The sequence below is a fragment of the Eutrigla gurnardus genome, assembly GCF_963514095.1.
Source record: "Eutrigla gurnardus genome assembly, chromosome: 1".
NCBI lineage: Eukaryota > Metazoa > Chordata > Actinopteri > Perciformes > Triglidae > Eutrigla > Eutrigla gurnardus.
Genome location: NC_139915.1, coordinates 28,917,321 through 28,936,697, shown reverse-complemented (window position 1 = coordinate 28,936,697; position 19,377 = coordinate 28,917,321). Strand labels below are relative to the sequence as shown.

Here is a 19,377-nt window from a genome sequence, read left to right as displayed (position 1 = left end):
GGTCCCTGTGTCTTAAAACAGTTTGTTGTTCATGTCGTTGGCCATCAAGCTATTAGCATTATACACCACACTGTACACGTTTCAGAAGAATGTTGTTTATGAACATTAAAACATGTACTAGTAGAACCTCAAAATACAAGTAAGAACATGAACATGAAAAAATCTCCTAAATGCTTCTAATATAAGAGATGAAGAGAAGTTAACCTGACGAGTTATGAGTTGATAAAAACATGTGGGTGTCTTATTAAGTTTGATCAGCAAGAAAAAGCTGTTTCTATAAATTGGGGGGAAAAAACAATGACATGTTGGTGTTCCTGTTTTATTAAGCTTTAAAATATAAATAAGATACATAATAATAAGAACAGTGTCACTATAGTAAATGCTGTGACCTGACAACGAGGCACGAGGTCACTGTGACATAAAAAAAATAATAAAAATTGGCCATGAGAGCATGAAGTGACGACATGGATGTAAACTTGATCGGTTCGCTATAGGCCAAACAGCCACCACGTGGTTTCCAAATACATTTTCATGACGAATAAAGTGTCTTCTCCCCTAAAAACGAGGCCCCACCTGACCACACCCCAAACACCGAGCTTGCCCCCTGTCCGCCTCTGCGCATCTCATTATCTCCACCCGGCAGGCGCCGCGCTCGGAGCCGCCTCAACCGTTTCACCTCAAACTAGCGGCACTTTGAACGTTGGCGTATTGACGCAGCGGTATGTGCAAAAGGGAAGGTGAGCGGTGTTCGGCTCCTAATCCTCTTAGCGGCATTATGCTGAGCTTCCTCCAAGCCAAGCTGACATGCGGTGCGCCCTTGTAGCTCCCCAAAACCCGGCGTCAGCATCTCTGCGTCCGTTACGCACAGCTGGAGGGACTCTGTCCGCAGCGGAGAGGGACGGAGCAGCCGGCGCTACAGGTAAGACCCGCACCCGCACCCGCACCAGCACCCGCACCCGCACCCCACGCAAACACCCGCTTTCTGGATTTCATTGTCCTTTTTATTGTTTTTGGGGTGGTGACGGAATATAGATTAACGGGTTCGCCGCACGATAATCCGCGTTGGCGTCATTTAGTCCACACTTTAAACCCCAACGCGCCCTTTTCACTCACAGATGTGATGCTTTTATTGGGATGATCATCTTAATGCACCGCAGCTTCGCTTAATTAAGGTTTCGATAATGATCGTTTCCTGCAGGGCGCGCACCTCACACGTCGTCTCCGTGCGCGCGCACATGCTAAATATAATCAGAGGGCAATTTGGGATTTAATTGCTTTTATTGTGAAGCAAGTCCGTTTTTTTTTTCTTCTTTCTTTCTTTCCGTTTCAACATGTTGAACGTGTCTTCAATGCACTCCTGTTTTGTGAGGAGCCAAAGCCTGTGATTATGTAGCCATAGTAACAGGTGGCTGTCTGTCCCCCATCACCACACACACACACACACACACACACACACACACACACACACACACACACACACACACTCCAGTAGGTCTGCCTCTGCAGCTATGCAAGCAGAGATGACAAACACACACACGTTCGTGATGATTTCATCTGTCTTCAGTCCTTCCACAGGTTGAAGCTGCCCGCTGTAAAACATGAAACACACTCCGGGTACGTGTGTGTGTGTCTCCTCCCCGTCGGCGGCGTCTTCTCGCCACATACCGCAGCTGGAAGTGTCGAGGAACCAGCGATGCATCTGACATAACTTCCTGTTCGCAGTCGAGACCGCGCGGGCATCGAACATGCACTCGCCTCCAAGGAGGAGACTCAAGCGCAGCCGCGTCCTCTTCCTGATCTCAGGTGTGCTGCTGTGTTTCGTCTACACGCTGACTCTGAAGGCCAGGCTGTCGGAGCCGCCAGCCTCCGCCCAGACGACGGATGACGCTCTGGGAGCAGGCGTGGTCGTGGAGGTCAGGATTCGGGAGGTCGCGGCCTCCAACGAGACCGAGGGGGAGGTCGTCCCGCCCGAGAGCACCAAACCTCCTCCGGTGATAATCGTCAACAGGACAGATATCGAACAATGCATCTACGTAGATCCTAAACCTCCCCCGACCCCGCCGCCGCTGCCGCCACCAACCACCACCGCTACCCCTCATCCGCCACGCCAGCCCCCCCACAGGAAGGGCGATTACCCACAGGACATCTTCTCAGTGGAGCAGCGACAGCAGGGCTGGGTGGCCCTGCACGTCATAGGCATGATCTACATGTTTGTCGCCCTGGCCATCGTCTGCGATGAGTTCTTTGTTCCGGGCCTGGAGGTCATCACCGTCAAGCTGGACATCTCCGACGACGTGGCCGGGGCCACCTTCATGGCTGCCGGGGGCTCGGCCCCGGAGCTCTTCACCTCCCTGATCGGCGTCTTCATCTCCCACAGCAACGTGGGCATCGGCACCATCGTGGGCTCGGCCGTCTTCAACATCCTGTTCGTGATCGGCATGTGCGCCGTCTTCTCCCGCGAGGTGCTGCACCTGACCTGGTGGCCGCTCTTCAGGGACGTCACCTTCTACATCCTGGACCTCATCATGCTCATCGTCTTCTTCCTGGACAGCGTGATCATGTGGTGGGAGAGCATGCTGCTGGTGATGGGCTACATCACCTACGTGAGCTTCATGAAGTTCAACAGTCAGATCGAGAACGCCGTCAAGACCCAGATCAACAAGCACATGAGCATCGTCAAGGTGTGGACGGCGGAGGAGCCGGAGAAGGTCAGTCAGGTGACACACGGCTAGGGGGGAAGTAGCTTGTAGATGAGGTTGTAGAGAACAACCTTCTGCCCATCAATCTGTGTCCATCACAGCAGATTTCATACTTCATATATATCACTTGATTGAACAATCGGCTCTCCTTTCAACATGGCTTCTCCAAATAAGTGTAAATAAATATTAACTGATACGTAACATCAAATCAATCTTATTCATGATCAACTGAAACATTTCCAGTGATCATGATAATCTTTCCTTCATTCTTGGATGTAAACGTGTCCTCTGAGAAATTCTGATGGACTTTTCTAAGATTTTTCAGACAAAACAACCAATGAAGAATCAGAATCTTTTCCTGATTAATAAATATATATAATACCACAATATGGTAAATCACTGCTAAACCATAGTTGTGTTTGATTGCAACGTTGTTTTTAAAATGCAGAACATAGAACTCATTACGTGATTAAAACAATAGTTAAATCATAATTATACCATTTTAATTAGATCTACTAATAAACGTGCGTTTGTGCGTCAAAGCCTGATATATTCTCTTCCTCTGTGCCGTCGAGCTCGACTGTCGTCCAAAAACACATCAATGAGTCACACTGTTGCTCCGGGTGACGAACACACTGTAGTTGTTTTGTTGTTTTTTTTCTTCACTCAATCCTTCATCGACTCTTCTGCTTCCCCAGATACTCACTAGAACACCAAATACCAATGTGACATATGATAATCTTAATTACTAAGCTGATCAATCAGTGTGATATAAATTGTTGTAATTCAAGCGTGTTGGCCCATTCTTTTAATTTTTTAGGTTTTTATGAGCTGATTTGGGGTTAGACGAGTCAGAAAATGTGCATCACTGTTTCTTTCTCAGCATTAAGAGCCAGAATAAGACCAGCTTCATCCTCTAAAGTGACCTGACGTGTGATTTCAAACTATTTGGCTGTTATTTGGCCAACCTCCCCACCGTAAAGAAAAGAACATGCACATATAACAACAGATACAGACGTTATACAGTCTGTCTCTGCAGAGCAGTCTCGACCACATCGACTCCCGTCTGTACGCGGGATATTTCCTTCCCTTTCATCTCCTCGTGGTCAGGACCGCTGCCTGCTCGGACGCAATGAAAGAGGGACAGTGATTTTGTGGGTCTGAGCGGGTGATGGCCTGTATTTGTGTAAAATCCTTTGATGATGCTGAACAGAAAGGACTCCAGGTGTCACGGACGACACAAATGGAAGTGACTGAAACGTCACGCTGTCTCTGCCACAGCCCTGAAATACCAATATGTGGAGATGTTATTTCATCCAGAATGGGGAGGCAAACAAAGCAATAGTGTCTTTCTAAAGGGCTTATTTTTTGCAGAACGCCTGCAGACTGAACGCCTTCCTGCAGCGGACAGAAAGCGGTAAATGTCTGAGCGCTTAATTAACATGCAGAGCTGCGTTTCTGTGTTTCAAGTATCAGCAGCGCATTCTTCAAGTAGCCTGAAGCACGTCTGCAGTAGCGATGTGCTCCCTCAGTAATAACACCGGACGTAGAGACGCATGCTGCTACATTAATGGCTCATAATTACTAGAATCCAAAATATCCTCTCGTTTGAATTCCAATACAGACACTTTGAGTGTTTACAGTCCTCTCCCCTTCGTGTTTTCAGAGAAGGATACCTGTTGATCGTGCTGCAGGGACAAAGGACTCATGCAGGAATCACTTCACTGGCACATGAGGATGATTTGAAAGAATGTAGAACTAAAACCTAATCAATAAATCATGTGGAAATTAATATTCTGTGACGTGCATCACGGTTTGCCAGAAACAGATCTGATTTGACTTGAAAGGAAGGCAGAGATGAGAATATGAACCTGTTGCAGGAGACTCGATGTTTGTGCTGCATGAGATTCAACAAGTCATTTGAACAAAATCCAAAGGCGACAGTCAGATCTTCTTACAGCCGTGACCTGCTCGGACCTGGAGGCACTATATACCTTACTTAATTTAGTTATTTATAAATATATACATGTAACCACAGCAGGATGTGACACCGGGCCTCAGGATGAAGCTGTTAAGCAGGATCCACTTTAAGGCTTATGGTTTGTAATGTGCTTTTTTGCTGATAGCAAGAAAATCATACATACTGTTGTGATTGGATTACTGTAAAGTCCTTTGACTGGTTTATCCAGGAGAACACTGGAGCACACAGATGTCCAGCTGTCCTTAAACAATCAAATCAAACATGTCTTCATTTTTCAACTGAATATGTGATGCATAATCTTTTCATAATAGAATGAACTAAACTCCGAATCACTGAGATGCTGCTTTGTCACTGAATTAACAGGAGAGTGAAGCTACACCAACAGCAGCACCACCACCACCTCCTCCTGTTGCTGCTCCTTCACCTCCTCCTGCTGCTGCTGCTCCTTCACCTCCTCCTGCTGCATCCAAACCTGAAGATACATCCAAACGAGAAGCTGACGTGCCTCCAAGCTCCCCTAAACGCAGCAAACCAACAGATCCACAAGAGACCAAAGTAAGACTCAAGGTACGACAAACGAACTGTCTTCTCGTTGATGTGGTCAGTGGTGAGGCATCACACAGTTATTGCTGCAGATATTATGTGACGTTGTGTCTGCTGGCCTGCAGCTGCATCCCGTCATACAGCGAGGCGGCAGCTCGGCCTCCCTCCACAACACCTCGCTGAGGAGCACCATCTTCCAGCTGATGATCCACACGCTGGACCCTCTGGGAGAAGGTAACGACCACAAGCATCCAGTTTATCTGTTAGAGGAGTTTGTGAGGAGTTTTTAACCTTTGACCCCTAAAGGTAAAACTGTCCTATGTGGGCTAAGGTAGTGATTTCAAGGAGGCAGCTTTTTCTCCAACGTGATGTGTGAGAGAAAACGTTTTAATAGATTGTCATAAATATGGAGATTTACTTAGAGGTGCAAAATCCCAAAATACATAATCCAAAAAAAAAAAAAAAGTTTTAAAAAGTGCTGCATCTCAGGGCCAACTTTTAAAGCAACCCAACACTGTGTCTGAATGCCTTTCTGCTGCTCAGTTCATCAAATATACCACTTAGTAATACAACACAATCGCCATTAAATGATGACACACCCCAAAACTTAAACTTATGGAAATTATTTGATCACAACGAGGAGTAAATTGTTTTTGAATTTTTATAAAACCAAACTTCCTCTCCACCTTAATTTGATACTCTGTTATTTATTTTTTTCATTATCAATTATTCTGCTTTATATCAATTAATCCGAATATTATATGACATAAAAGCACCAAACATGAGGAGCTGGTGAATTTGCCGTGTCAGCTCTAGGAGGCAGTGACTCAGCTCTGTCCCGGTCCGTCCTGTTCCTTCCTGTAAGTCAGGGAGGCGGGATTGAACCACCGCGACCTTCAGCCCGACCTCAAACCCTCGGGGGCCGTTGTTCCCTCGCTCTCACAGCACTCGGCCACCGCTGATCCTTAATCAGCTTTTCAATACAGGCTAATAAAAGCTGGATCAGAGCCAGCGTGCAGCAGACCAAGCTCTTTATCTCTATGGAGCCTTGGACAGCAGCGGTGGGACGGAAGCCGAGTCCGAGTCATTAAACGTGAACATGACGAGGTTTCTCTTCCCGACAACATTTCATCACCAGCAGCACAGACGGGTGATTTCTGTCACTTTGATGAGTCACATGTAGAGATGAGTTAAAATGGTTGCTGTGGGTTTTCCGTCCTTAGAGGCCGCTCTTAGAGGGGCCGTGAAAACCCCCGGCCTGAAGAAAGCCAGAAGAGGTAAGAGGCAACGAGTTGTCCCCTCGCTGTCGTTTCCTGTCCCGTGTCTTGTGGTGATTGTAGTTCACGTGTGCATCCAGTAACTCAAACACAATAAATCACAAACATCGACCTGAAAAAGGAAAACGGATCAGTATCATGTGTGAAAGGTTCATTGTTATAACAACATATTTTCAGGTTATTAAGGCAAACAAATACAGACTTATATTTCTTAAGATCTATACTGTTTAGTCTGATGTGTATCTCTGCCAATCAGAGACGTCCTTTAATGGTGATGTCAGAGGGGAGGGGTCAGTACAGAGGAAAGGTAAGACATTATTGTCTCCTGCCTGTCGTCTCAGTTGCTGTTGTGCTCGGTCTGGTCTGCTTGTGCCCCTGAACTGGTGTTGAACTGGTTTTGAACTGGTGTTGAACTGGTTTTGAATTGGTTTTGAACTGGTTTTGCGTGTCGTGGACGTTGTTGTGTTAGATGGTTGTTTGTTCATAGTGGAGGTTGCATGAGCATGTGTTTGCATCCAGGCGTTTCTGTGTTGTGAGGATCACTGACCTTTTTCACACACTGGCTGGATTCACTTTTTACATTTTCCGTTTGTTGTCGTGGTTCCATGAGGATACATTTTTAACGAGTTCAAAATGAGCCGTATTCTGAGTGTATTCTGTTTATTGTAAATATATATAGAATTGATTAGCACATTAAATATATATTTTCTGAGATTATAAAATAATACATTTGCAAGAATTCTCCAGAAAGAACATGAAAGAAAAAGTTTCACATTTTTAAAAATGTCACAGTCCAGACAGAAATATATTAAATACAAAAAAATATATTTTTTAACCATTTTTCCAACTCCCGTTTGAGGAAAAGAATAAACTCATTGATCACCGGCTGTTGGAGGGCTGTACGTTTGTACCTCAGCATAGCTGTGAGTAATTCCTGGTAGTGGTTTTGGTTCCAAACCGGCCAGAGTGTGAGTAAATGGTCAAAGGCATGTTGACACGGTTGCCGAGGTGTCGCTCGACTGATGTGAAAGGACTCACATTGTTTATGAGCGATGATTCTCTTGATTGCAGCAAAGAACAAAGTAAAGCCTCTGAACGTCCCGCTGACGGGCAAATTACAGAGCAAGTCGCATCACCGGCACTCTCAAGGTGAGTTCATAGGTTAGAATGTATCACCTTTATTTAAAGGTACAACCTGACATTTCTGATAAAAGCCAACAGGTCAGATAAGAAGATTTCTATACATTTAATGAGACGTGTGCGGGACTCTTATTAGCCTAGCTTAGCACAGTGACTGGAAGTAGGTGGAAACTGTTAGCCTAGCCTGTCAAAATTGGAAAAAGATCAGGTGCCTCAGCAGAACACAATGTTTGTATGGAAGATTATAAAAAAGGTGTAAAAAGGTTTCAAAACATTTACAGTTTGTATTGATAAAAACGTATATTATTGGTGGAATTGTCCACAAAAGATGTTTTTAATGTTGTTGTTGGGCTAATAAGCATAATACAATTCCAAATATAAATGACTTCTCACCACAGAACTGTCTCTAAAATCACAACATATACTTTAAATGTATTTTTTATTTATTACACAATACATTTTATTTGATAAGTTTGATTTTTATTGATTTTCTCACCAAAAAAGCCCAACAGGCATGTTCTGTACCTTCTTCATATTGTAGTAAATATTGTACTTTAATTCTAGATTGTAACATTTTTTATCTAGAAGTTTAAAAGCTGGAGTCGCTCGTTTAAAGGTTGGGTATTGATCGATCATCAGAGCCGGATTTGCGGGGTTGAAGTGCGTTGCTCTCCACAATCAGCAGAGCCTCTCAGTCGGTGTGTTTGTGCGTCACAGTGAGGTGAAGAGCAAAGCGGTTGCAGCGGGGAGTCTGGAGAGGCCTCGACGAGCCCGAATCAATCAGCCCGAGGATTAACATGCAGATGGGACCTTGTGTGTGTGAATCCCTTTCCCTCAGTTACCAGAGTGTGTTTGTCTCCGAGCACTCCAATCACTCCCACAAGCACTTCAGACCGGCCGCGCAGCTTAATCATCGTGTCGGCTTCCAGATTAAATGTATGATTTGTTTTGACTCGGTGTGTGAAATAAAAAGCACGTCCTGTTAGATGAAGATCCAGGAGGACAACAGGAAGATGTGATGAGTGACTCTATCTCCAGGAACAACATCGGAGGTCTCCTAGGAACGGCACACACACATACTTGTGTGTACATCTCATTGTGTGTTCTTCCTCTTTCTCCAGATGATGTTCAGTTTGCCAGCACTGCCGCTACTGGTGCACTAGGGGGCGCTGCAGCAACCGAGCCGTCCACCTCACAGCCTCAGAAGACAGAAGAGACGAGGGAGAAGACGGCCGACCAGCCGGACGAGTCAAAGGTACGCAGAGATGACTTCAGTCCGATGACATCACAAACATCTGTTTTAAGTTGATGAGTTTTCATCCTGTAGTTTCCACTGAGTGACGACACATGCTTCTCGTTTTCCTGTGTTTTGTTGCACAAACAACCACATCAAGGTGACGTTCCCTGAGATAAATAGCACCCGCTGACACACTCCATGTGGAGTCAGAGCTATTAATGAACATGAAGGCAGCGCTGCCCTGGGCTCCAATGAATTAGCTGCTTAAAAGCATTAACTCTTATTAGAACTGGGAAGATTCAGCCGAAAAACAATCGGCTGTTACTTCCACTGAAAACTTCCAGCTGCTGAGGGGGAACTGTGTCGTCTCCTGCACTAAACCTTGATTTTTGGATTTTTTTTTTATCCTTTTGCATGAGTCACTGCCTTGATGAAGGCCACTCTGATTCCTGATAATCCTTCCTCAAATAAAATCGGGGGGCGAGACTTTTAATCAGAATCTCAGAACAGGGTCAACTGAAGTGCTCTTACTACCCTGAAGAGCTTCTTAAAGCTTCTTCAGCAACATTTTTAATATATTTGTTAAAAAATTATCGGTACATCCCGACAGCAATAAGTAAAGCCAATGCTCGGCTCAATGTTGTTCTGCCTGTCTGTTGTTCTGCCTGTCTGTTGTTCTGTCTGTCTGTCTGTCTGTCTGGGTTCTTACAGGCATGTTTGTTATTTAGCTGCATTTTAACTGAACTGTTGTTTTTCATTTGCTAAGCAGAGAAAACATTTGTTAAAAAACACATTATTATTATATCAAATGAAGATGCTCTCTCTCTCCTGCAGGCGGCGGCGGCGGCGGGGGGATCGGAGGGCTCGGAGGGCAGCCCCGAGGATGAGAGCGACGAGGAGGACAGCGGCGACTCTGGTGAGAGTGAAGGTGACGATGATGATGATGGAAACAAGGAAGATGAGGAAAAGGAGGAAGAGGAGGAGAGTGAACCGTTGTCTTTAGATTGGCCCGACACCAGACGCAAGCAGGCCACCTACCTGTTCCTGCTGCCCATCGTGTTCCCGCTGTGGCTCACGCTGCCTGACGTCCGCAACCTGGTGAGTACCAACCGAATCCCAGCTACTTGTGTACTTATACTTCTACTTCAACACACACTTTTGTCCGTTACCTTTCACAGTACAGTTTCATTCCCTTCCTGTCCAGTGAAAGCCAAGTATTATGTGTTGATGTTGAATTTTTGTGATCAACCGAAGAATAAATTGTTCCTTCATATGTTGAAAAAAAGTCTCCTACTTCTGAAGCTAAATAAACAATATAAAAAAGTTTTTTCTGAGCTCATGAAAAGTTGACTGTGAAATGTGTCTCTCACCAGACAGCAATGCTACAAACATATGATGACCATATCGTCATCTTGACCCTGATCTCTGTTTCCAGACTTATTATCGTATGTAAACAGTCATAATGTTGTGTGGCTGTTTCTCTGAACGTGTGTGTGTTTTCCAGGCGTCCAGACGGTATTTTGCAATCACCTTTATCGGCTCCATATTGTGGATCGGGGTTTTCTCCTACCTGATGGTGTGGTGGGCTCATCAGGTTGGTTGATACCATGGTACCATGATAATTGTGAAGCTGCAGCCAGTTAGCTTAGCTTAGCATTAAGACTGAGAAACAGGGGAACCAGCATTACATGTATGTATGAATATGTATGTATGTATGAATATGTATGTATGAATATGTATGTATGTATGTATGTATGTATGAATATATATGTATGAATATGTATGTATACGTATGTTTATGTATGACTGATGGTTTATGTATGTATGAATGAATGAGTATGTATGTATGAACATGAATGTATGAACATGAATGTATGTATGTATGAATTAATGAGTATGTATGTATGTATGTATTAATATGAATGTATGTATGTATGTATGTATGTATGTATGTATGAATTAATGTATGTATGAATTAATGAATATGTATGTATTAATATGAATGTATGTATGTATGAATTAATGTATGTATGAATGAATTAATATGTATGTATTAATATTAATGTATCTATGAATTAATGAATATGTATGTATGTATGACTGAAGGTATTTTTGTTTCTGTATGTATGACTGTATGTATTTTGTTTATGTATGTATGAATATGAATGTATGTAGGTATGTATGTATGAATTAATGAATATGCATGTTTTAGGGCTGCACGATTCTGGAAAAAATGTTTTTTTAACGATTTTTTGTGCAGCCCTAATATTCGATACGAGTGATTTTTATGACTTTTTAATATTTTTTTTATGAATTTATTTTGACTGACTTTTTCGTGAATTTTCGACATGCTATAGTATGACTTTTTTTGTTTGTTTTTTTTTTTATTTGATCATGGCTGTTTATGACTGTTTTGGACTCACCACACTCAAACTTGGTGCGACAAGCGATACCAGCGTTTTTTATGACTTTTTAATCATTTTTAATAATTTTTCATTAATTTATTTTGACTGACTTTTTCGTGAATATTCGACATGCTATAGTATGACTTTTTTTTTTTCCCTCAAAAATTTGACCATGGCTTTTTATGACTGTTTTGGACTCAGTACACTCAGACTTGGCGCGGCAAGCGATACCAGCGGTTTTTATGACTTTTTCATAATTTTTAATAATATTTCATGAATTTTCTCGGCTGCCCTATTTCGTGAATTTTCGACATGCTATAGTATGACTTTTTTTTTTCCTGAAAATTTTGACCATGGCTTTTTTTGACTGTTTTGGTCTCACCACACTCATACTTGGTGCGACAAGCGATACCAGCGTTTTTTATGACTTTTTAATCATTTTTCATTAGTTTATTTTGACTGACTTTTTTCGTGAATATTCGACATGCTATAGTATGACTTTTTTTTTTTCCTTAAAAATTTGACCATGGCTTTTTATGACTGTTTTGGACTCACCACACTCATACTTGGTGCGACAAGCGATACCAGCGTTTTTTATGACTTTTTAATCATTTTTAATAATTTTTCATTAATTTATTTTGACTGACTTTTTCGTGAATATTCGACATGCTATAGTATGACTTTTTTTTTTTCTAAAAAAAATGACCATGGCTTTTTATGACTGTTTTGGACTCACCACACTCATACTTGGTGCGACAAGCGATACCAGCGTTTTTTATGACTTTTTCATCAGTTTTAATAATATTTCATGAATTTTCTCGGCTGCCCTATTTCGTGAATTTTCGACATGCTATAGTATGACTTTTTTTTTCCTGAAAATTTTTACCATGGCTTTTTATGACTGTTTTGGTCTCACCACACTCATACTTGGTGCGACAAGCGATACCAGCAGTTTTTATGACTTTTTAATCATTTTTAATAATTTTTCATGAATTTTCTCGGCTGCCCTTTTTCGTGAATTTTTCGACATGCTATAGTATGACTTTTTTTTTCCCCTCAAAAAGTTGACCATGGCTTTTTATGACTGTTTTGGTCTCACCACACTCAAACTTGGTGCGACAAGCGATACCAGCAGTTTTTATGACTTTTTAATCATTTTTAATAATTTTTCATTAATTTATTTTGACTGACTTTTTCGTGAATATTCGACATGCTATAGTATGACTTTTTTTTTTTTCTAAAAAAATGACCATGGCTTTTTATGACTGTTTTGGACTCACCACACTCATACTTGGTGCGACAAGCGATACCAGCGTTTTTTATGACTTTTTAATCATTTTTAATAATTTTTCATTAATTTATTTTGACTGACTTTTTCGTGAATATTCGACATGCTATAGTATGACTTTTTTTTTTTCCTGAAAATTATGACCATGGCTTTTTATGACTGTTTTGGTCTCACCACACTCATACTTGGTGCGACAAGCGATACCAGCAGTTTTTATGACTTTTTAATCATTTTTAATAATTTTTCATGAATTTTCTCGGCTGCCCTTTTTCGTGAATTTTTCGACATGCTATAGTATGACTTTTTTTTTCCCCTCAAAAAGTTGACCATGGCTTTTTATGACTGTTTTGGTCTCACCACACTCAAACTTGGTGCGACAAGCGATACCAGCAGTTTTTATGACTTTTTAATCATTTTTAATAATTTTTCATTAATTTATTTTGACTGACTTTTTCGTGAATATTCGACATGACTTTTTTTTTTTTTCTAAAAAAATGACCATGGCTTTTTATGACTGTTTTGGACTCACCACACTCATACTTGGCGCGACAAGCAATACCAGCGGTTTTTATGACTTTTTCATAATTTTTAATAATATTTCATGAATTTTCTCGGCTGCCCTATTTTGTGAATTTTCGACATGTTACAAAATAACAAACATGTTAACATGCTTGTTATTTTCCAGGTGGGTGAGACTGTGGGAATCTCGGAGGAAATCATGGGCCTGACCATCCTGGCCGCTGGGACATCCATCCCTGACCTGATCACCAGTGTGATCGTGGCCCGTAAAGGTCTTGGTGACATGGCCGTGTCCAGCTCGGTGGGCAGTAACATCTTCGACATCACTGTGGGGTGAGTGACTCCAATACAACTTACCGTGTCGGCTCGAACTGAAAGAGAATATCAGGCTTTCTGATTTCTGGCATTTGGTTTATTTGTGAAATGGAAGAAAACTCATTTTTTTGCATTTTATATGCATGTGAAAAAAACTACCAGGGCCTTAAATTGATCCCTGAGGAACACCACAAAGTTGAAGTCTAGGGTTCTCAACATTTTAAGTCCCCCAGTGGGTTGAAAGACAGTCAGATAAAATGCATTTAGACTAAACTTGTTGGAAACCCATGTGTCCTCTCCTTTCTAGTCTGCCGGTCCCGTGGCTCATATACACTCTGTTACATAACGGAGACTCGGTAGCCGTCAGCTCCAACGGCCTGTTCTGCGCCATCGTGCTGCTTTTCCTCATGCTCCTCTTCGTCATCATCTCCATTGCCGCCTGTCGCTGGAAGATGAGCCGAATGTTGGGCCTCACCATGTTCGTACTGTACTTCGTGTTCCTCGTGCTCAGCGTCCTGCTGGAGGATCGCGTCCTCACCTGCCCCGTTTCAATCTGAGCCGACGGGTGGAGAATGAACGCTGACTCGGTCCCAGACTTGACGGGATCGATACCATACATAGGATGTGATAGATAGAAGAACCAAGCCTGGTGGCTGATCCGGTGCATGGTAGGAAAAACTAAACGAGCTGTGATGTTAAAGGTTAAAGGTCCACCCTCAGCGTAGTTTTACATAAGTCTGACATTCAACTTTTTCCAGCAGCTGCTCTGTGATAAATGTGTCCAAATTGCTCTCCTGCATTGTATTTACCCTCCGCCGTTTTATTCGCGTCACGTCTCACTGGTATATATATACATATGGAACATATGCAACGAAGCAGAATTGATCAACAAAGCATCAAGATGCATCATAGAATCAATTATTTCTCCTCCCTCTATTAACTGCAAATCATTTCTCCTTGTAAGATAATAAGACTATTGAAATTTGGTGCAGAATTGTAGATCTACAAAGAAACCTTCGCCTTTATGTCGCAGGTAACCAACATTTTACTAGAATATGAGACTACACTGTAGCTGCTGGAAATGACACCGTTATCTACAAATAAAACAACACACACAATAAAACTAGAAATGCAAAATAAACAGAACATCAACAGCAACTGTTTCAGTTTTTGTTTGTCCGGGGTGGAGTTCTCCTATTTCTATTGTGACCATAATGCTGGTTGGATGAATTAATTAAATACATTACAGCAGTGAAGGTTTTCAGAATCATTGTGCAGCATTTCAAAACTACTGGATGCACCATCGGTTTTGTATGTTCAGTGTTATCTTTAAAACTCTGTTCTGTATTCAATCAAACTGTCGTGTTTGTTCAGTGTAGAAAAGAGTGTGTTTTTTGTGCGTGAAGAAATATTTCATTTTGTCAACATAACTGTGGTGGAGAGAAACTGTGTCTGTGTGTCAGACTGTCTTAGCTGTGAGAAAATAACCCTGAGAGGTGTGATGTTGTCAGATGTTACCGTCTTGTTAAGTCTTTGGATTGAAGTGGATGCAAACATGTCTTATTGATAGGAAAACTATCAATATTTCAAATTAATATTCCATGCTGCAATAAATTATTTTTTTAACAGTGAACTGGAGCTGAGTGTGTGAGTGTGTATTGCTGGTTTACATCAGTAAACGATAAGGCTGGAGCACTTTGTAGAAATGAGGATATTTTAGCCAACAAAGCAAAGTGTATGTTTAGAATGTCTTCACTGCTGTACGGCCAGATGGTGGCGCCAGAAAACTATATATACTATGACTTTTTTCATTACTTTGTTGAAAGTTTGTTAAAAAAGTCATAGTATAGTATGTGGAAAACAGTGGAGACAAGTCATAGTATAGTATGTTGAAAAAATGTAATATGAAAGTCATCATATAATATGTAAAAAAAAATGAAGATAAAAGCAGTTTGTCAAAAAATGTAAATATAAAAGTCATGTGGCTGTTTGTGTATCATTAATGAAATAGTAATTATCACTTCTTAGGTTAAAAAAAGGAAGAATTCTTATTAATAATTATGTCTCTTTATTCAGAGGATTGTGCCACATGATTTTACATTCCTCGTGGTGTTTTGAAGTTCATTCCAATAGTTGGCTGAGTGACTTGAAGGTTAGAGAGGCCACCGAAATCCTACAAGAAGAAGGGAAACAAATCACCATTTGGGAAAGCAGGAATTAGTCATCAAAGGGTTATATTTATTATGTGCTCAATAAATAACTGGACCGGCTTTTACAAGTCAGAATGTCTGAAAAATGTCTAAAAAGATTATTCTGTAGGAATATGAATAACTATGTGTCCAAATCTGTTTTCCACCTACCAGCATCTTGAGCATTTCCTTTGTGTCTGGATCCACCTCGATGAGCTCCTGGTCCAGAGCAGAAATCTGGAGGAGACGACAAAGAAAAATAACAAATTAGCCATCAGAACTGTGTCATTTCCAACATGTTCAATTCAAGTTTTTAGTTTAACAGTGGTTCACTCCCTCGGTTACATCATTCAATATCAAACAAAACACGTGATTTTAAAAACGTGTCCAAGCCAAAGCAACACATTTCCTGTTGCATGAAGCGGAGTGTGCACAGACCTCTGGGACGTAGTTGTCCCTCCTCTCTCGCTCCTCCTCCTGCAGCTTGATGGAGATTCCTCTGACTGGACCGCGCTGGATGCGCTTCATCAGATGTGTCACATACCTGAGAGACAACAGCAGGTGATCAATGTGGATGGTTTACATACATTAAATCACACCTCAGTCATTTTGTCTTTAATTGATCTACTTCTAATTACATTTTCTATACCTCATATTTATATAGAACTGTCTAATATGTCTGTCCTTGTGCTGCTGCAACAACTTAATTTCTCCTCTGGGGATCAATAAAGGCATATCTATGTATAGTGGACAACCTCTCCATAGATTATGACTTAAGTGATAATTGGAAGACACTTAATGTGGTTCCATTTCCTGTAGCGAGTAAAAATACAAAATATGAGCTGGTAACATAACCATTTTTAAAAATAAATTCATATCTAGCAATGTTAAGACATTACTTTGGTCAATGATGATGGCAATTCTAACAAAATAGTCATAACAATTGAATGTTTTTGCAGCAGGAATTGACCAAATATTGATTATTGTGCAACTGCTCTCAGGTTTATGACAGATTACTCAAAAGATTACTCAAATATTGTGACGTGCATTCCCTGAGACAATGAATATAACGGGAAGACTTTCCATTAGTGACCACAATGACCAAGACACTTTATCGGCATTTCACAACATCATTAAAGTGCATAGAATACCAATCAACATAACAGATTAATTCAATAAAAGCATTCAATATCTGCTGAGCATGCACGCGGCTGACCACCAGTTATCCACAAAAAGGTATGACGTTGTCCTGTGGTCCACACAAAGTCAGAGCTATAAGAACAAAACGGCTGCAACACGTCAACAACTGTAATCCAGCAAACTCCACCAGCTGCAAACAGCACCAGGAGATCGGGACTCTTCGTTTTGATATCAGTGCATGCATTTTCTTTTGACACACAAGAACAAATGTGTGGAAAATGTGAGATCCGCATCTACACGCTTGCAAACATGCAGATAGCCATCAGCCACTATGTTTCCGTTCACACTGATCATGCATTTTCATAAAAACAACAACACTAACAAAAACGGTGATGTGAAGGCTTTCTTAAAATGAGATCACAATCAGATCAAGCAGAACACAATAAAAACATCTAGTTTTCATTTTATCCAGTAAATTAATAATCCCCACATATCTTACAGCTTTAATAACAAGCATAACTGTCAGTTAATCGAATATATTAAAACAAACAAATGCCAAGAGCAGCAGGTGCTGATCATTTCCGTCCTTTTATATTGAGATTTGTCAGGATAATAAATAGAATATCTTGCAGAACAAAGAATGCATGGCATTAGGGCTGAAACGATTACTTGAGTAACTCGATTACAAAAAAATGCTCGAGGCAAAAACTCTGCCTGGAAGCTTCGTTAAATTCCTATCTCGTGCATTATGCGGCATACATGAGTCATGATTTCTAAAAAAAAAAAGCCATGTTGTTATTCAGCATGTCCCAAAACATAGTACAGCAAAGTCAGCAAAGTGGGATTTGAACCCTGGTCTCTGGATTCACATGGCTCTAATATGTCTGAGCATCCATATTAAGAACTCAAAAGCAACGATTGTCACTTAGTAGAAATATAAAGCACTCCAAGACAGTCCATCAAACAAAAGTCCTCAAAAAACCTCAGCAGATGAAAGTGCCAACAGATACAGTTCTCAAAGACCGAGGTAAGTTCCACTTGGAACTGAGTAAACAGGACAGGACGCCAGCAAACACTCAACGAAGATGAATATATACACAGCAAACAAGATACAAGCACGTTAACTAACTAAACCACTGCATAAAATAGACCTTCTCTGACTCTGACTATCACCCACTATCATCTATCTGCCCACCGGACATCCGTGACTGATGCGAAGTGAAAGATAAAGTATGACTTATTTTCTAAGCATCCTATTGCTCAAGAAGTGACAGATGTCCCATCATGCAACACTCCTCTGCTGACCCAACACAGCCCGTTTTATGCCGCTACACTTTTCATGTCACCATCAAGCTCGAAGTGAACTCAAGAAGTTCAACCATGCTGCAAACAAACAATCTCTCGTGCTGGACGACTCTCATAACGCCGCTGGGAGGTCAGAGCAACAGCAGCACCTTTCACTTACCCTGCAATTTTGTTCCGCAGAGGCTTGCTGGGGATGATGGCGATCTCCTCGCACACCCTCTTGTTGGTGTGGAAGTCACTGCCCAGACGCATGTAGTATTTCTCGATGATGACCCTGGAGGCCTTCTTGACGGTCTTGGTCCTGACGCGACCCTGAAGACAAACCCAACATTCATTCATTCAAATGAAAATCACATTTTAAAAGCGTGGATGTTCAGTCCAGTGGTTTGCGGTTTTAATGGTGGAATTGTATATTATTTAGGTCATCATTCAGCAGTGCCTTTTACTAATAAAATGCTTCGTCGTGTTTAAACAGCAATGCTATATCCAAAACATTTCAAACTCTTTGGCAGACACAGCCTGATATCAAAGTGGCACATTTCCTGGCTCCCCTAAGAAATCTATGAATTACGTCACATGAAAACATTGCATTTACATGAGAAATTTACCTAAATGTAATGACTTCAGTTTGAAAATGAAGGCGCATTTGATGGTAACTTGCCCTTCCCACAAAAACAATTCTGCACGACTGTTTTCTAACCAGGAAACGGCACCAACGAGTCACAATTTTCAGAATAAAATATGCAGTTTCATTGCCCCGAAAGCGATTTAATACCATAGGTTTTGACGTGATAATCGCGATGATAAATCCCGAATTAAATGTTGATTGTGCTGGATTGCTAACGAGTTACACCAACGTTATCATCCGCTACACATTATTCATCTCACAACGTTTAAAAATAACCATTACAAACAGTTTTCCTGTGACCGACGGCATCACTAAACTGCCATTTAAGAAGTAAAGAATAAAAAACTGAACCAAACCGACAGTTAGTTAATATAAATACGTGAGTTCCGGTGATATCCCGGTCATGTTGTTGGTCGTTTAGTTGCAAGTTAGCTCGGAAGACGGTAGCATTTAGCCCTTGTTTACGTATAATTAACGCCGCTGAAGTGCATCCATTTGCGGCGGTTAGACATCTTTGTGCTGTTTGTGTTCACGGTGGTATTTGTAACAGCTTGGTGGACGGACAGGCAGCGAGGATTGAGAAGGATTGCTAGGGCTGTGGAGGTGAAGTGTTCGCTGAGATACCCACCATGTTGGCTAGGACCGGTGGAAGAGAGGTACCGGAAGTTCATACGGGAACCTTATACTCGACAACCGCCGCTGTCACACACA

The 19,377-nt window shown here is 41.5% G+C and overlaps 2 protein-coding genes across 2 annotated transcripts; one reads left to right on the top strand and one right to left on the bottom strand.

Moving 5' to 3' along the window:
- Positions 1-743: 743 nt before the first annotated feature.
- On the top strand, positions 744-15,037 carry LOC311015190 (sodium/potassium/calcium exchanger 1-like). The gene is made up of 12 exons (XM_084012315.1): positions 744-919; positions 1,565-2,708; positions 5,044-5,247; positions 5,349-5,457; positions 6,447-6,500; positions 6,757-6,807; positions 7,572-7,649; positions 8,762-8,895; positions 9,712-9,975; positions 10,382-10,471; positions 13,256-13,422; positions 13,712-15,037. Exons 2-12 carry the CDS (start codon positions 1,746-1,748, stop codon positions 13,959-13,961), a joined length of 2,364 nt encoding a protein of 787 aa, XP_083868441.1. The 5' UTR covers positions 744-919; positions 1,565-1,745; the 3' UTR covers positions 13,962-15,037.
- A 412-nt stretch (positions 15,038-15,449) lies between these two features.
- On the bottom strand, positions 15,450-19,377 carry LOC311024055 (small ribosomal subunit protein eS17-like). Its single transcript, XM_084026246.1, has 5 exons — positions 19,295-19,377; positions 18,199-18,350; positions 16,032-16,137; positions 15,765-15,830; positions 15,450-15,577 (listed from the first exon to the last, which is right to left on the bottom strand). Exons 1-5 carry the CDS (start codon positions 19,295-19,297, stop codon positions 15,500-15,502), a joined length of 405 nt encoding a protein of 134 aa, XP_083882372.1. The 5' UTR covers positions 19,298-19,377; the 3' UTR covers positions 15,450-15,499.

Bases quoted from the DNA above. Each gene is read 5' to 3' on its own strand.
- LOC311015190 (XM_084012315.1), top strand. From the start codon at position 1,746: ATGCACTCGCCTCCAAGGAGGAGACTCAAGCGCAGCCGCGTCCTCTTC. The intron at 10,472-13,255 runs GTTGGTTGATAC...GTTATTTTCCAG, and splicing joins TGGTGTGGTGGGCTCATCAG to GTGGGTGAGACTGTGGGAAT. The intron at 13,423-13,711 runs GTGAGTGACTCC...TCTCCTTTCTAG, and splicing joins ATCTTCGACATCACTGTGGG to TCTGCCGGTCCCGTGGCTCA.
- LOC311024055 (XM_084026246.1), bottom strand. The intron at 15,831-16,031 runs GTCTGTGCACAC...CGTCTCCTCCAG, and splicing joins GGGACAACTACGTCCCAGAG to ATTTCTGCTCTGGACCAGGA. The intron at 15,578-15,764 runs GTAGGTGGAAAA...TTCTTCTTGTAG, and splicing joins AGGAAATGCTCAAGATGCTG to GATTTCGGTGGCCTCTCTAA.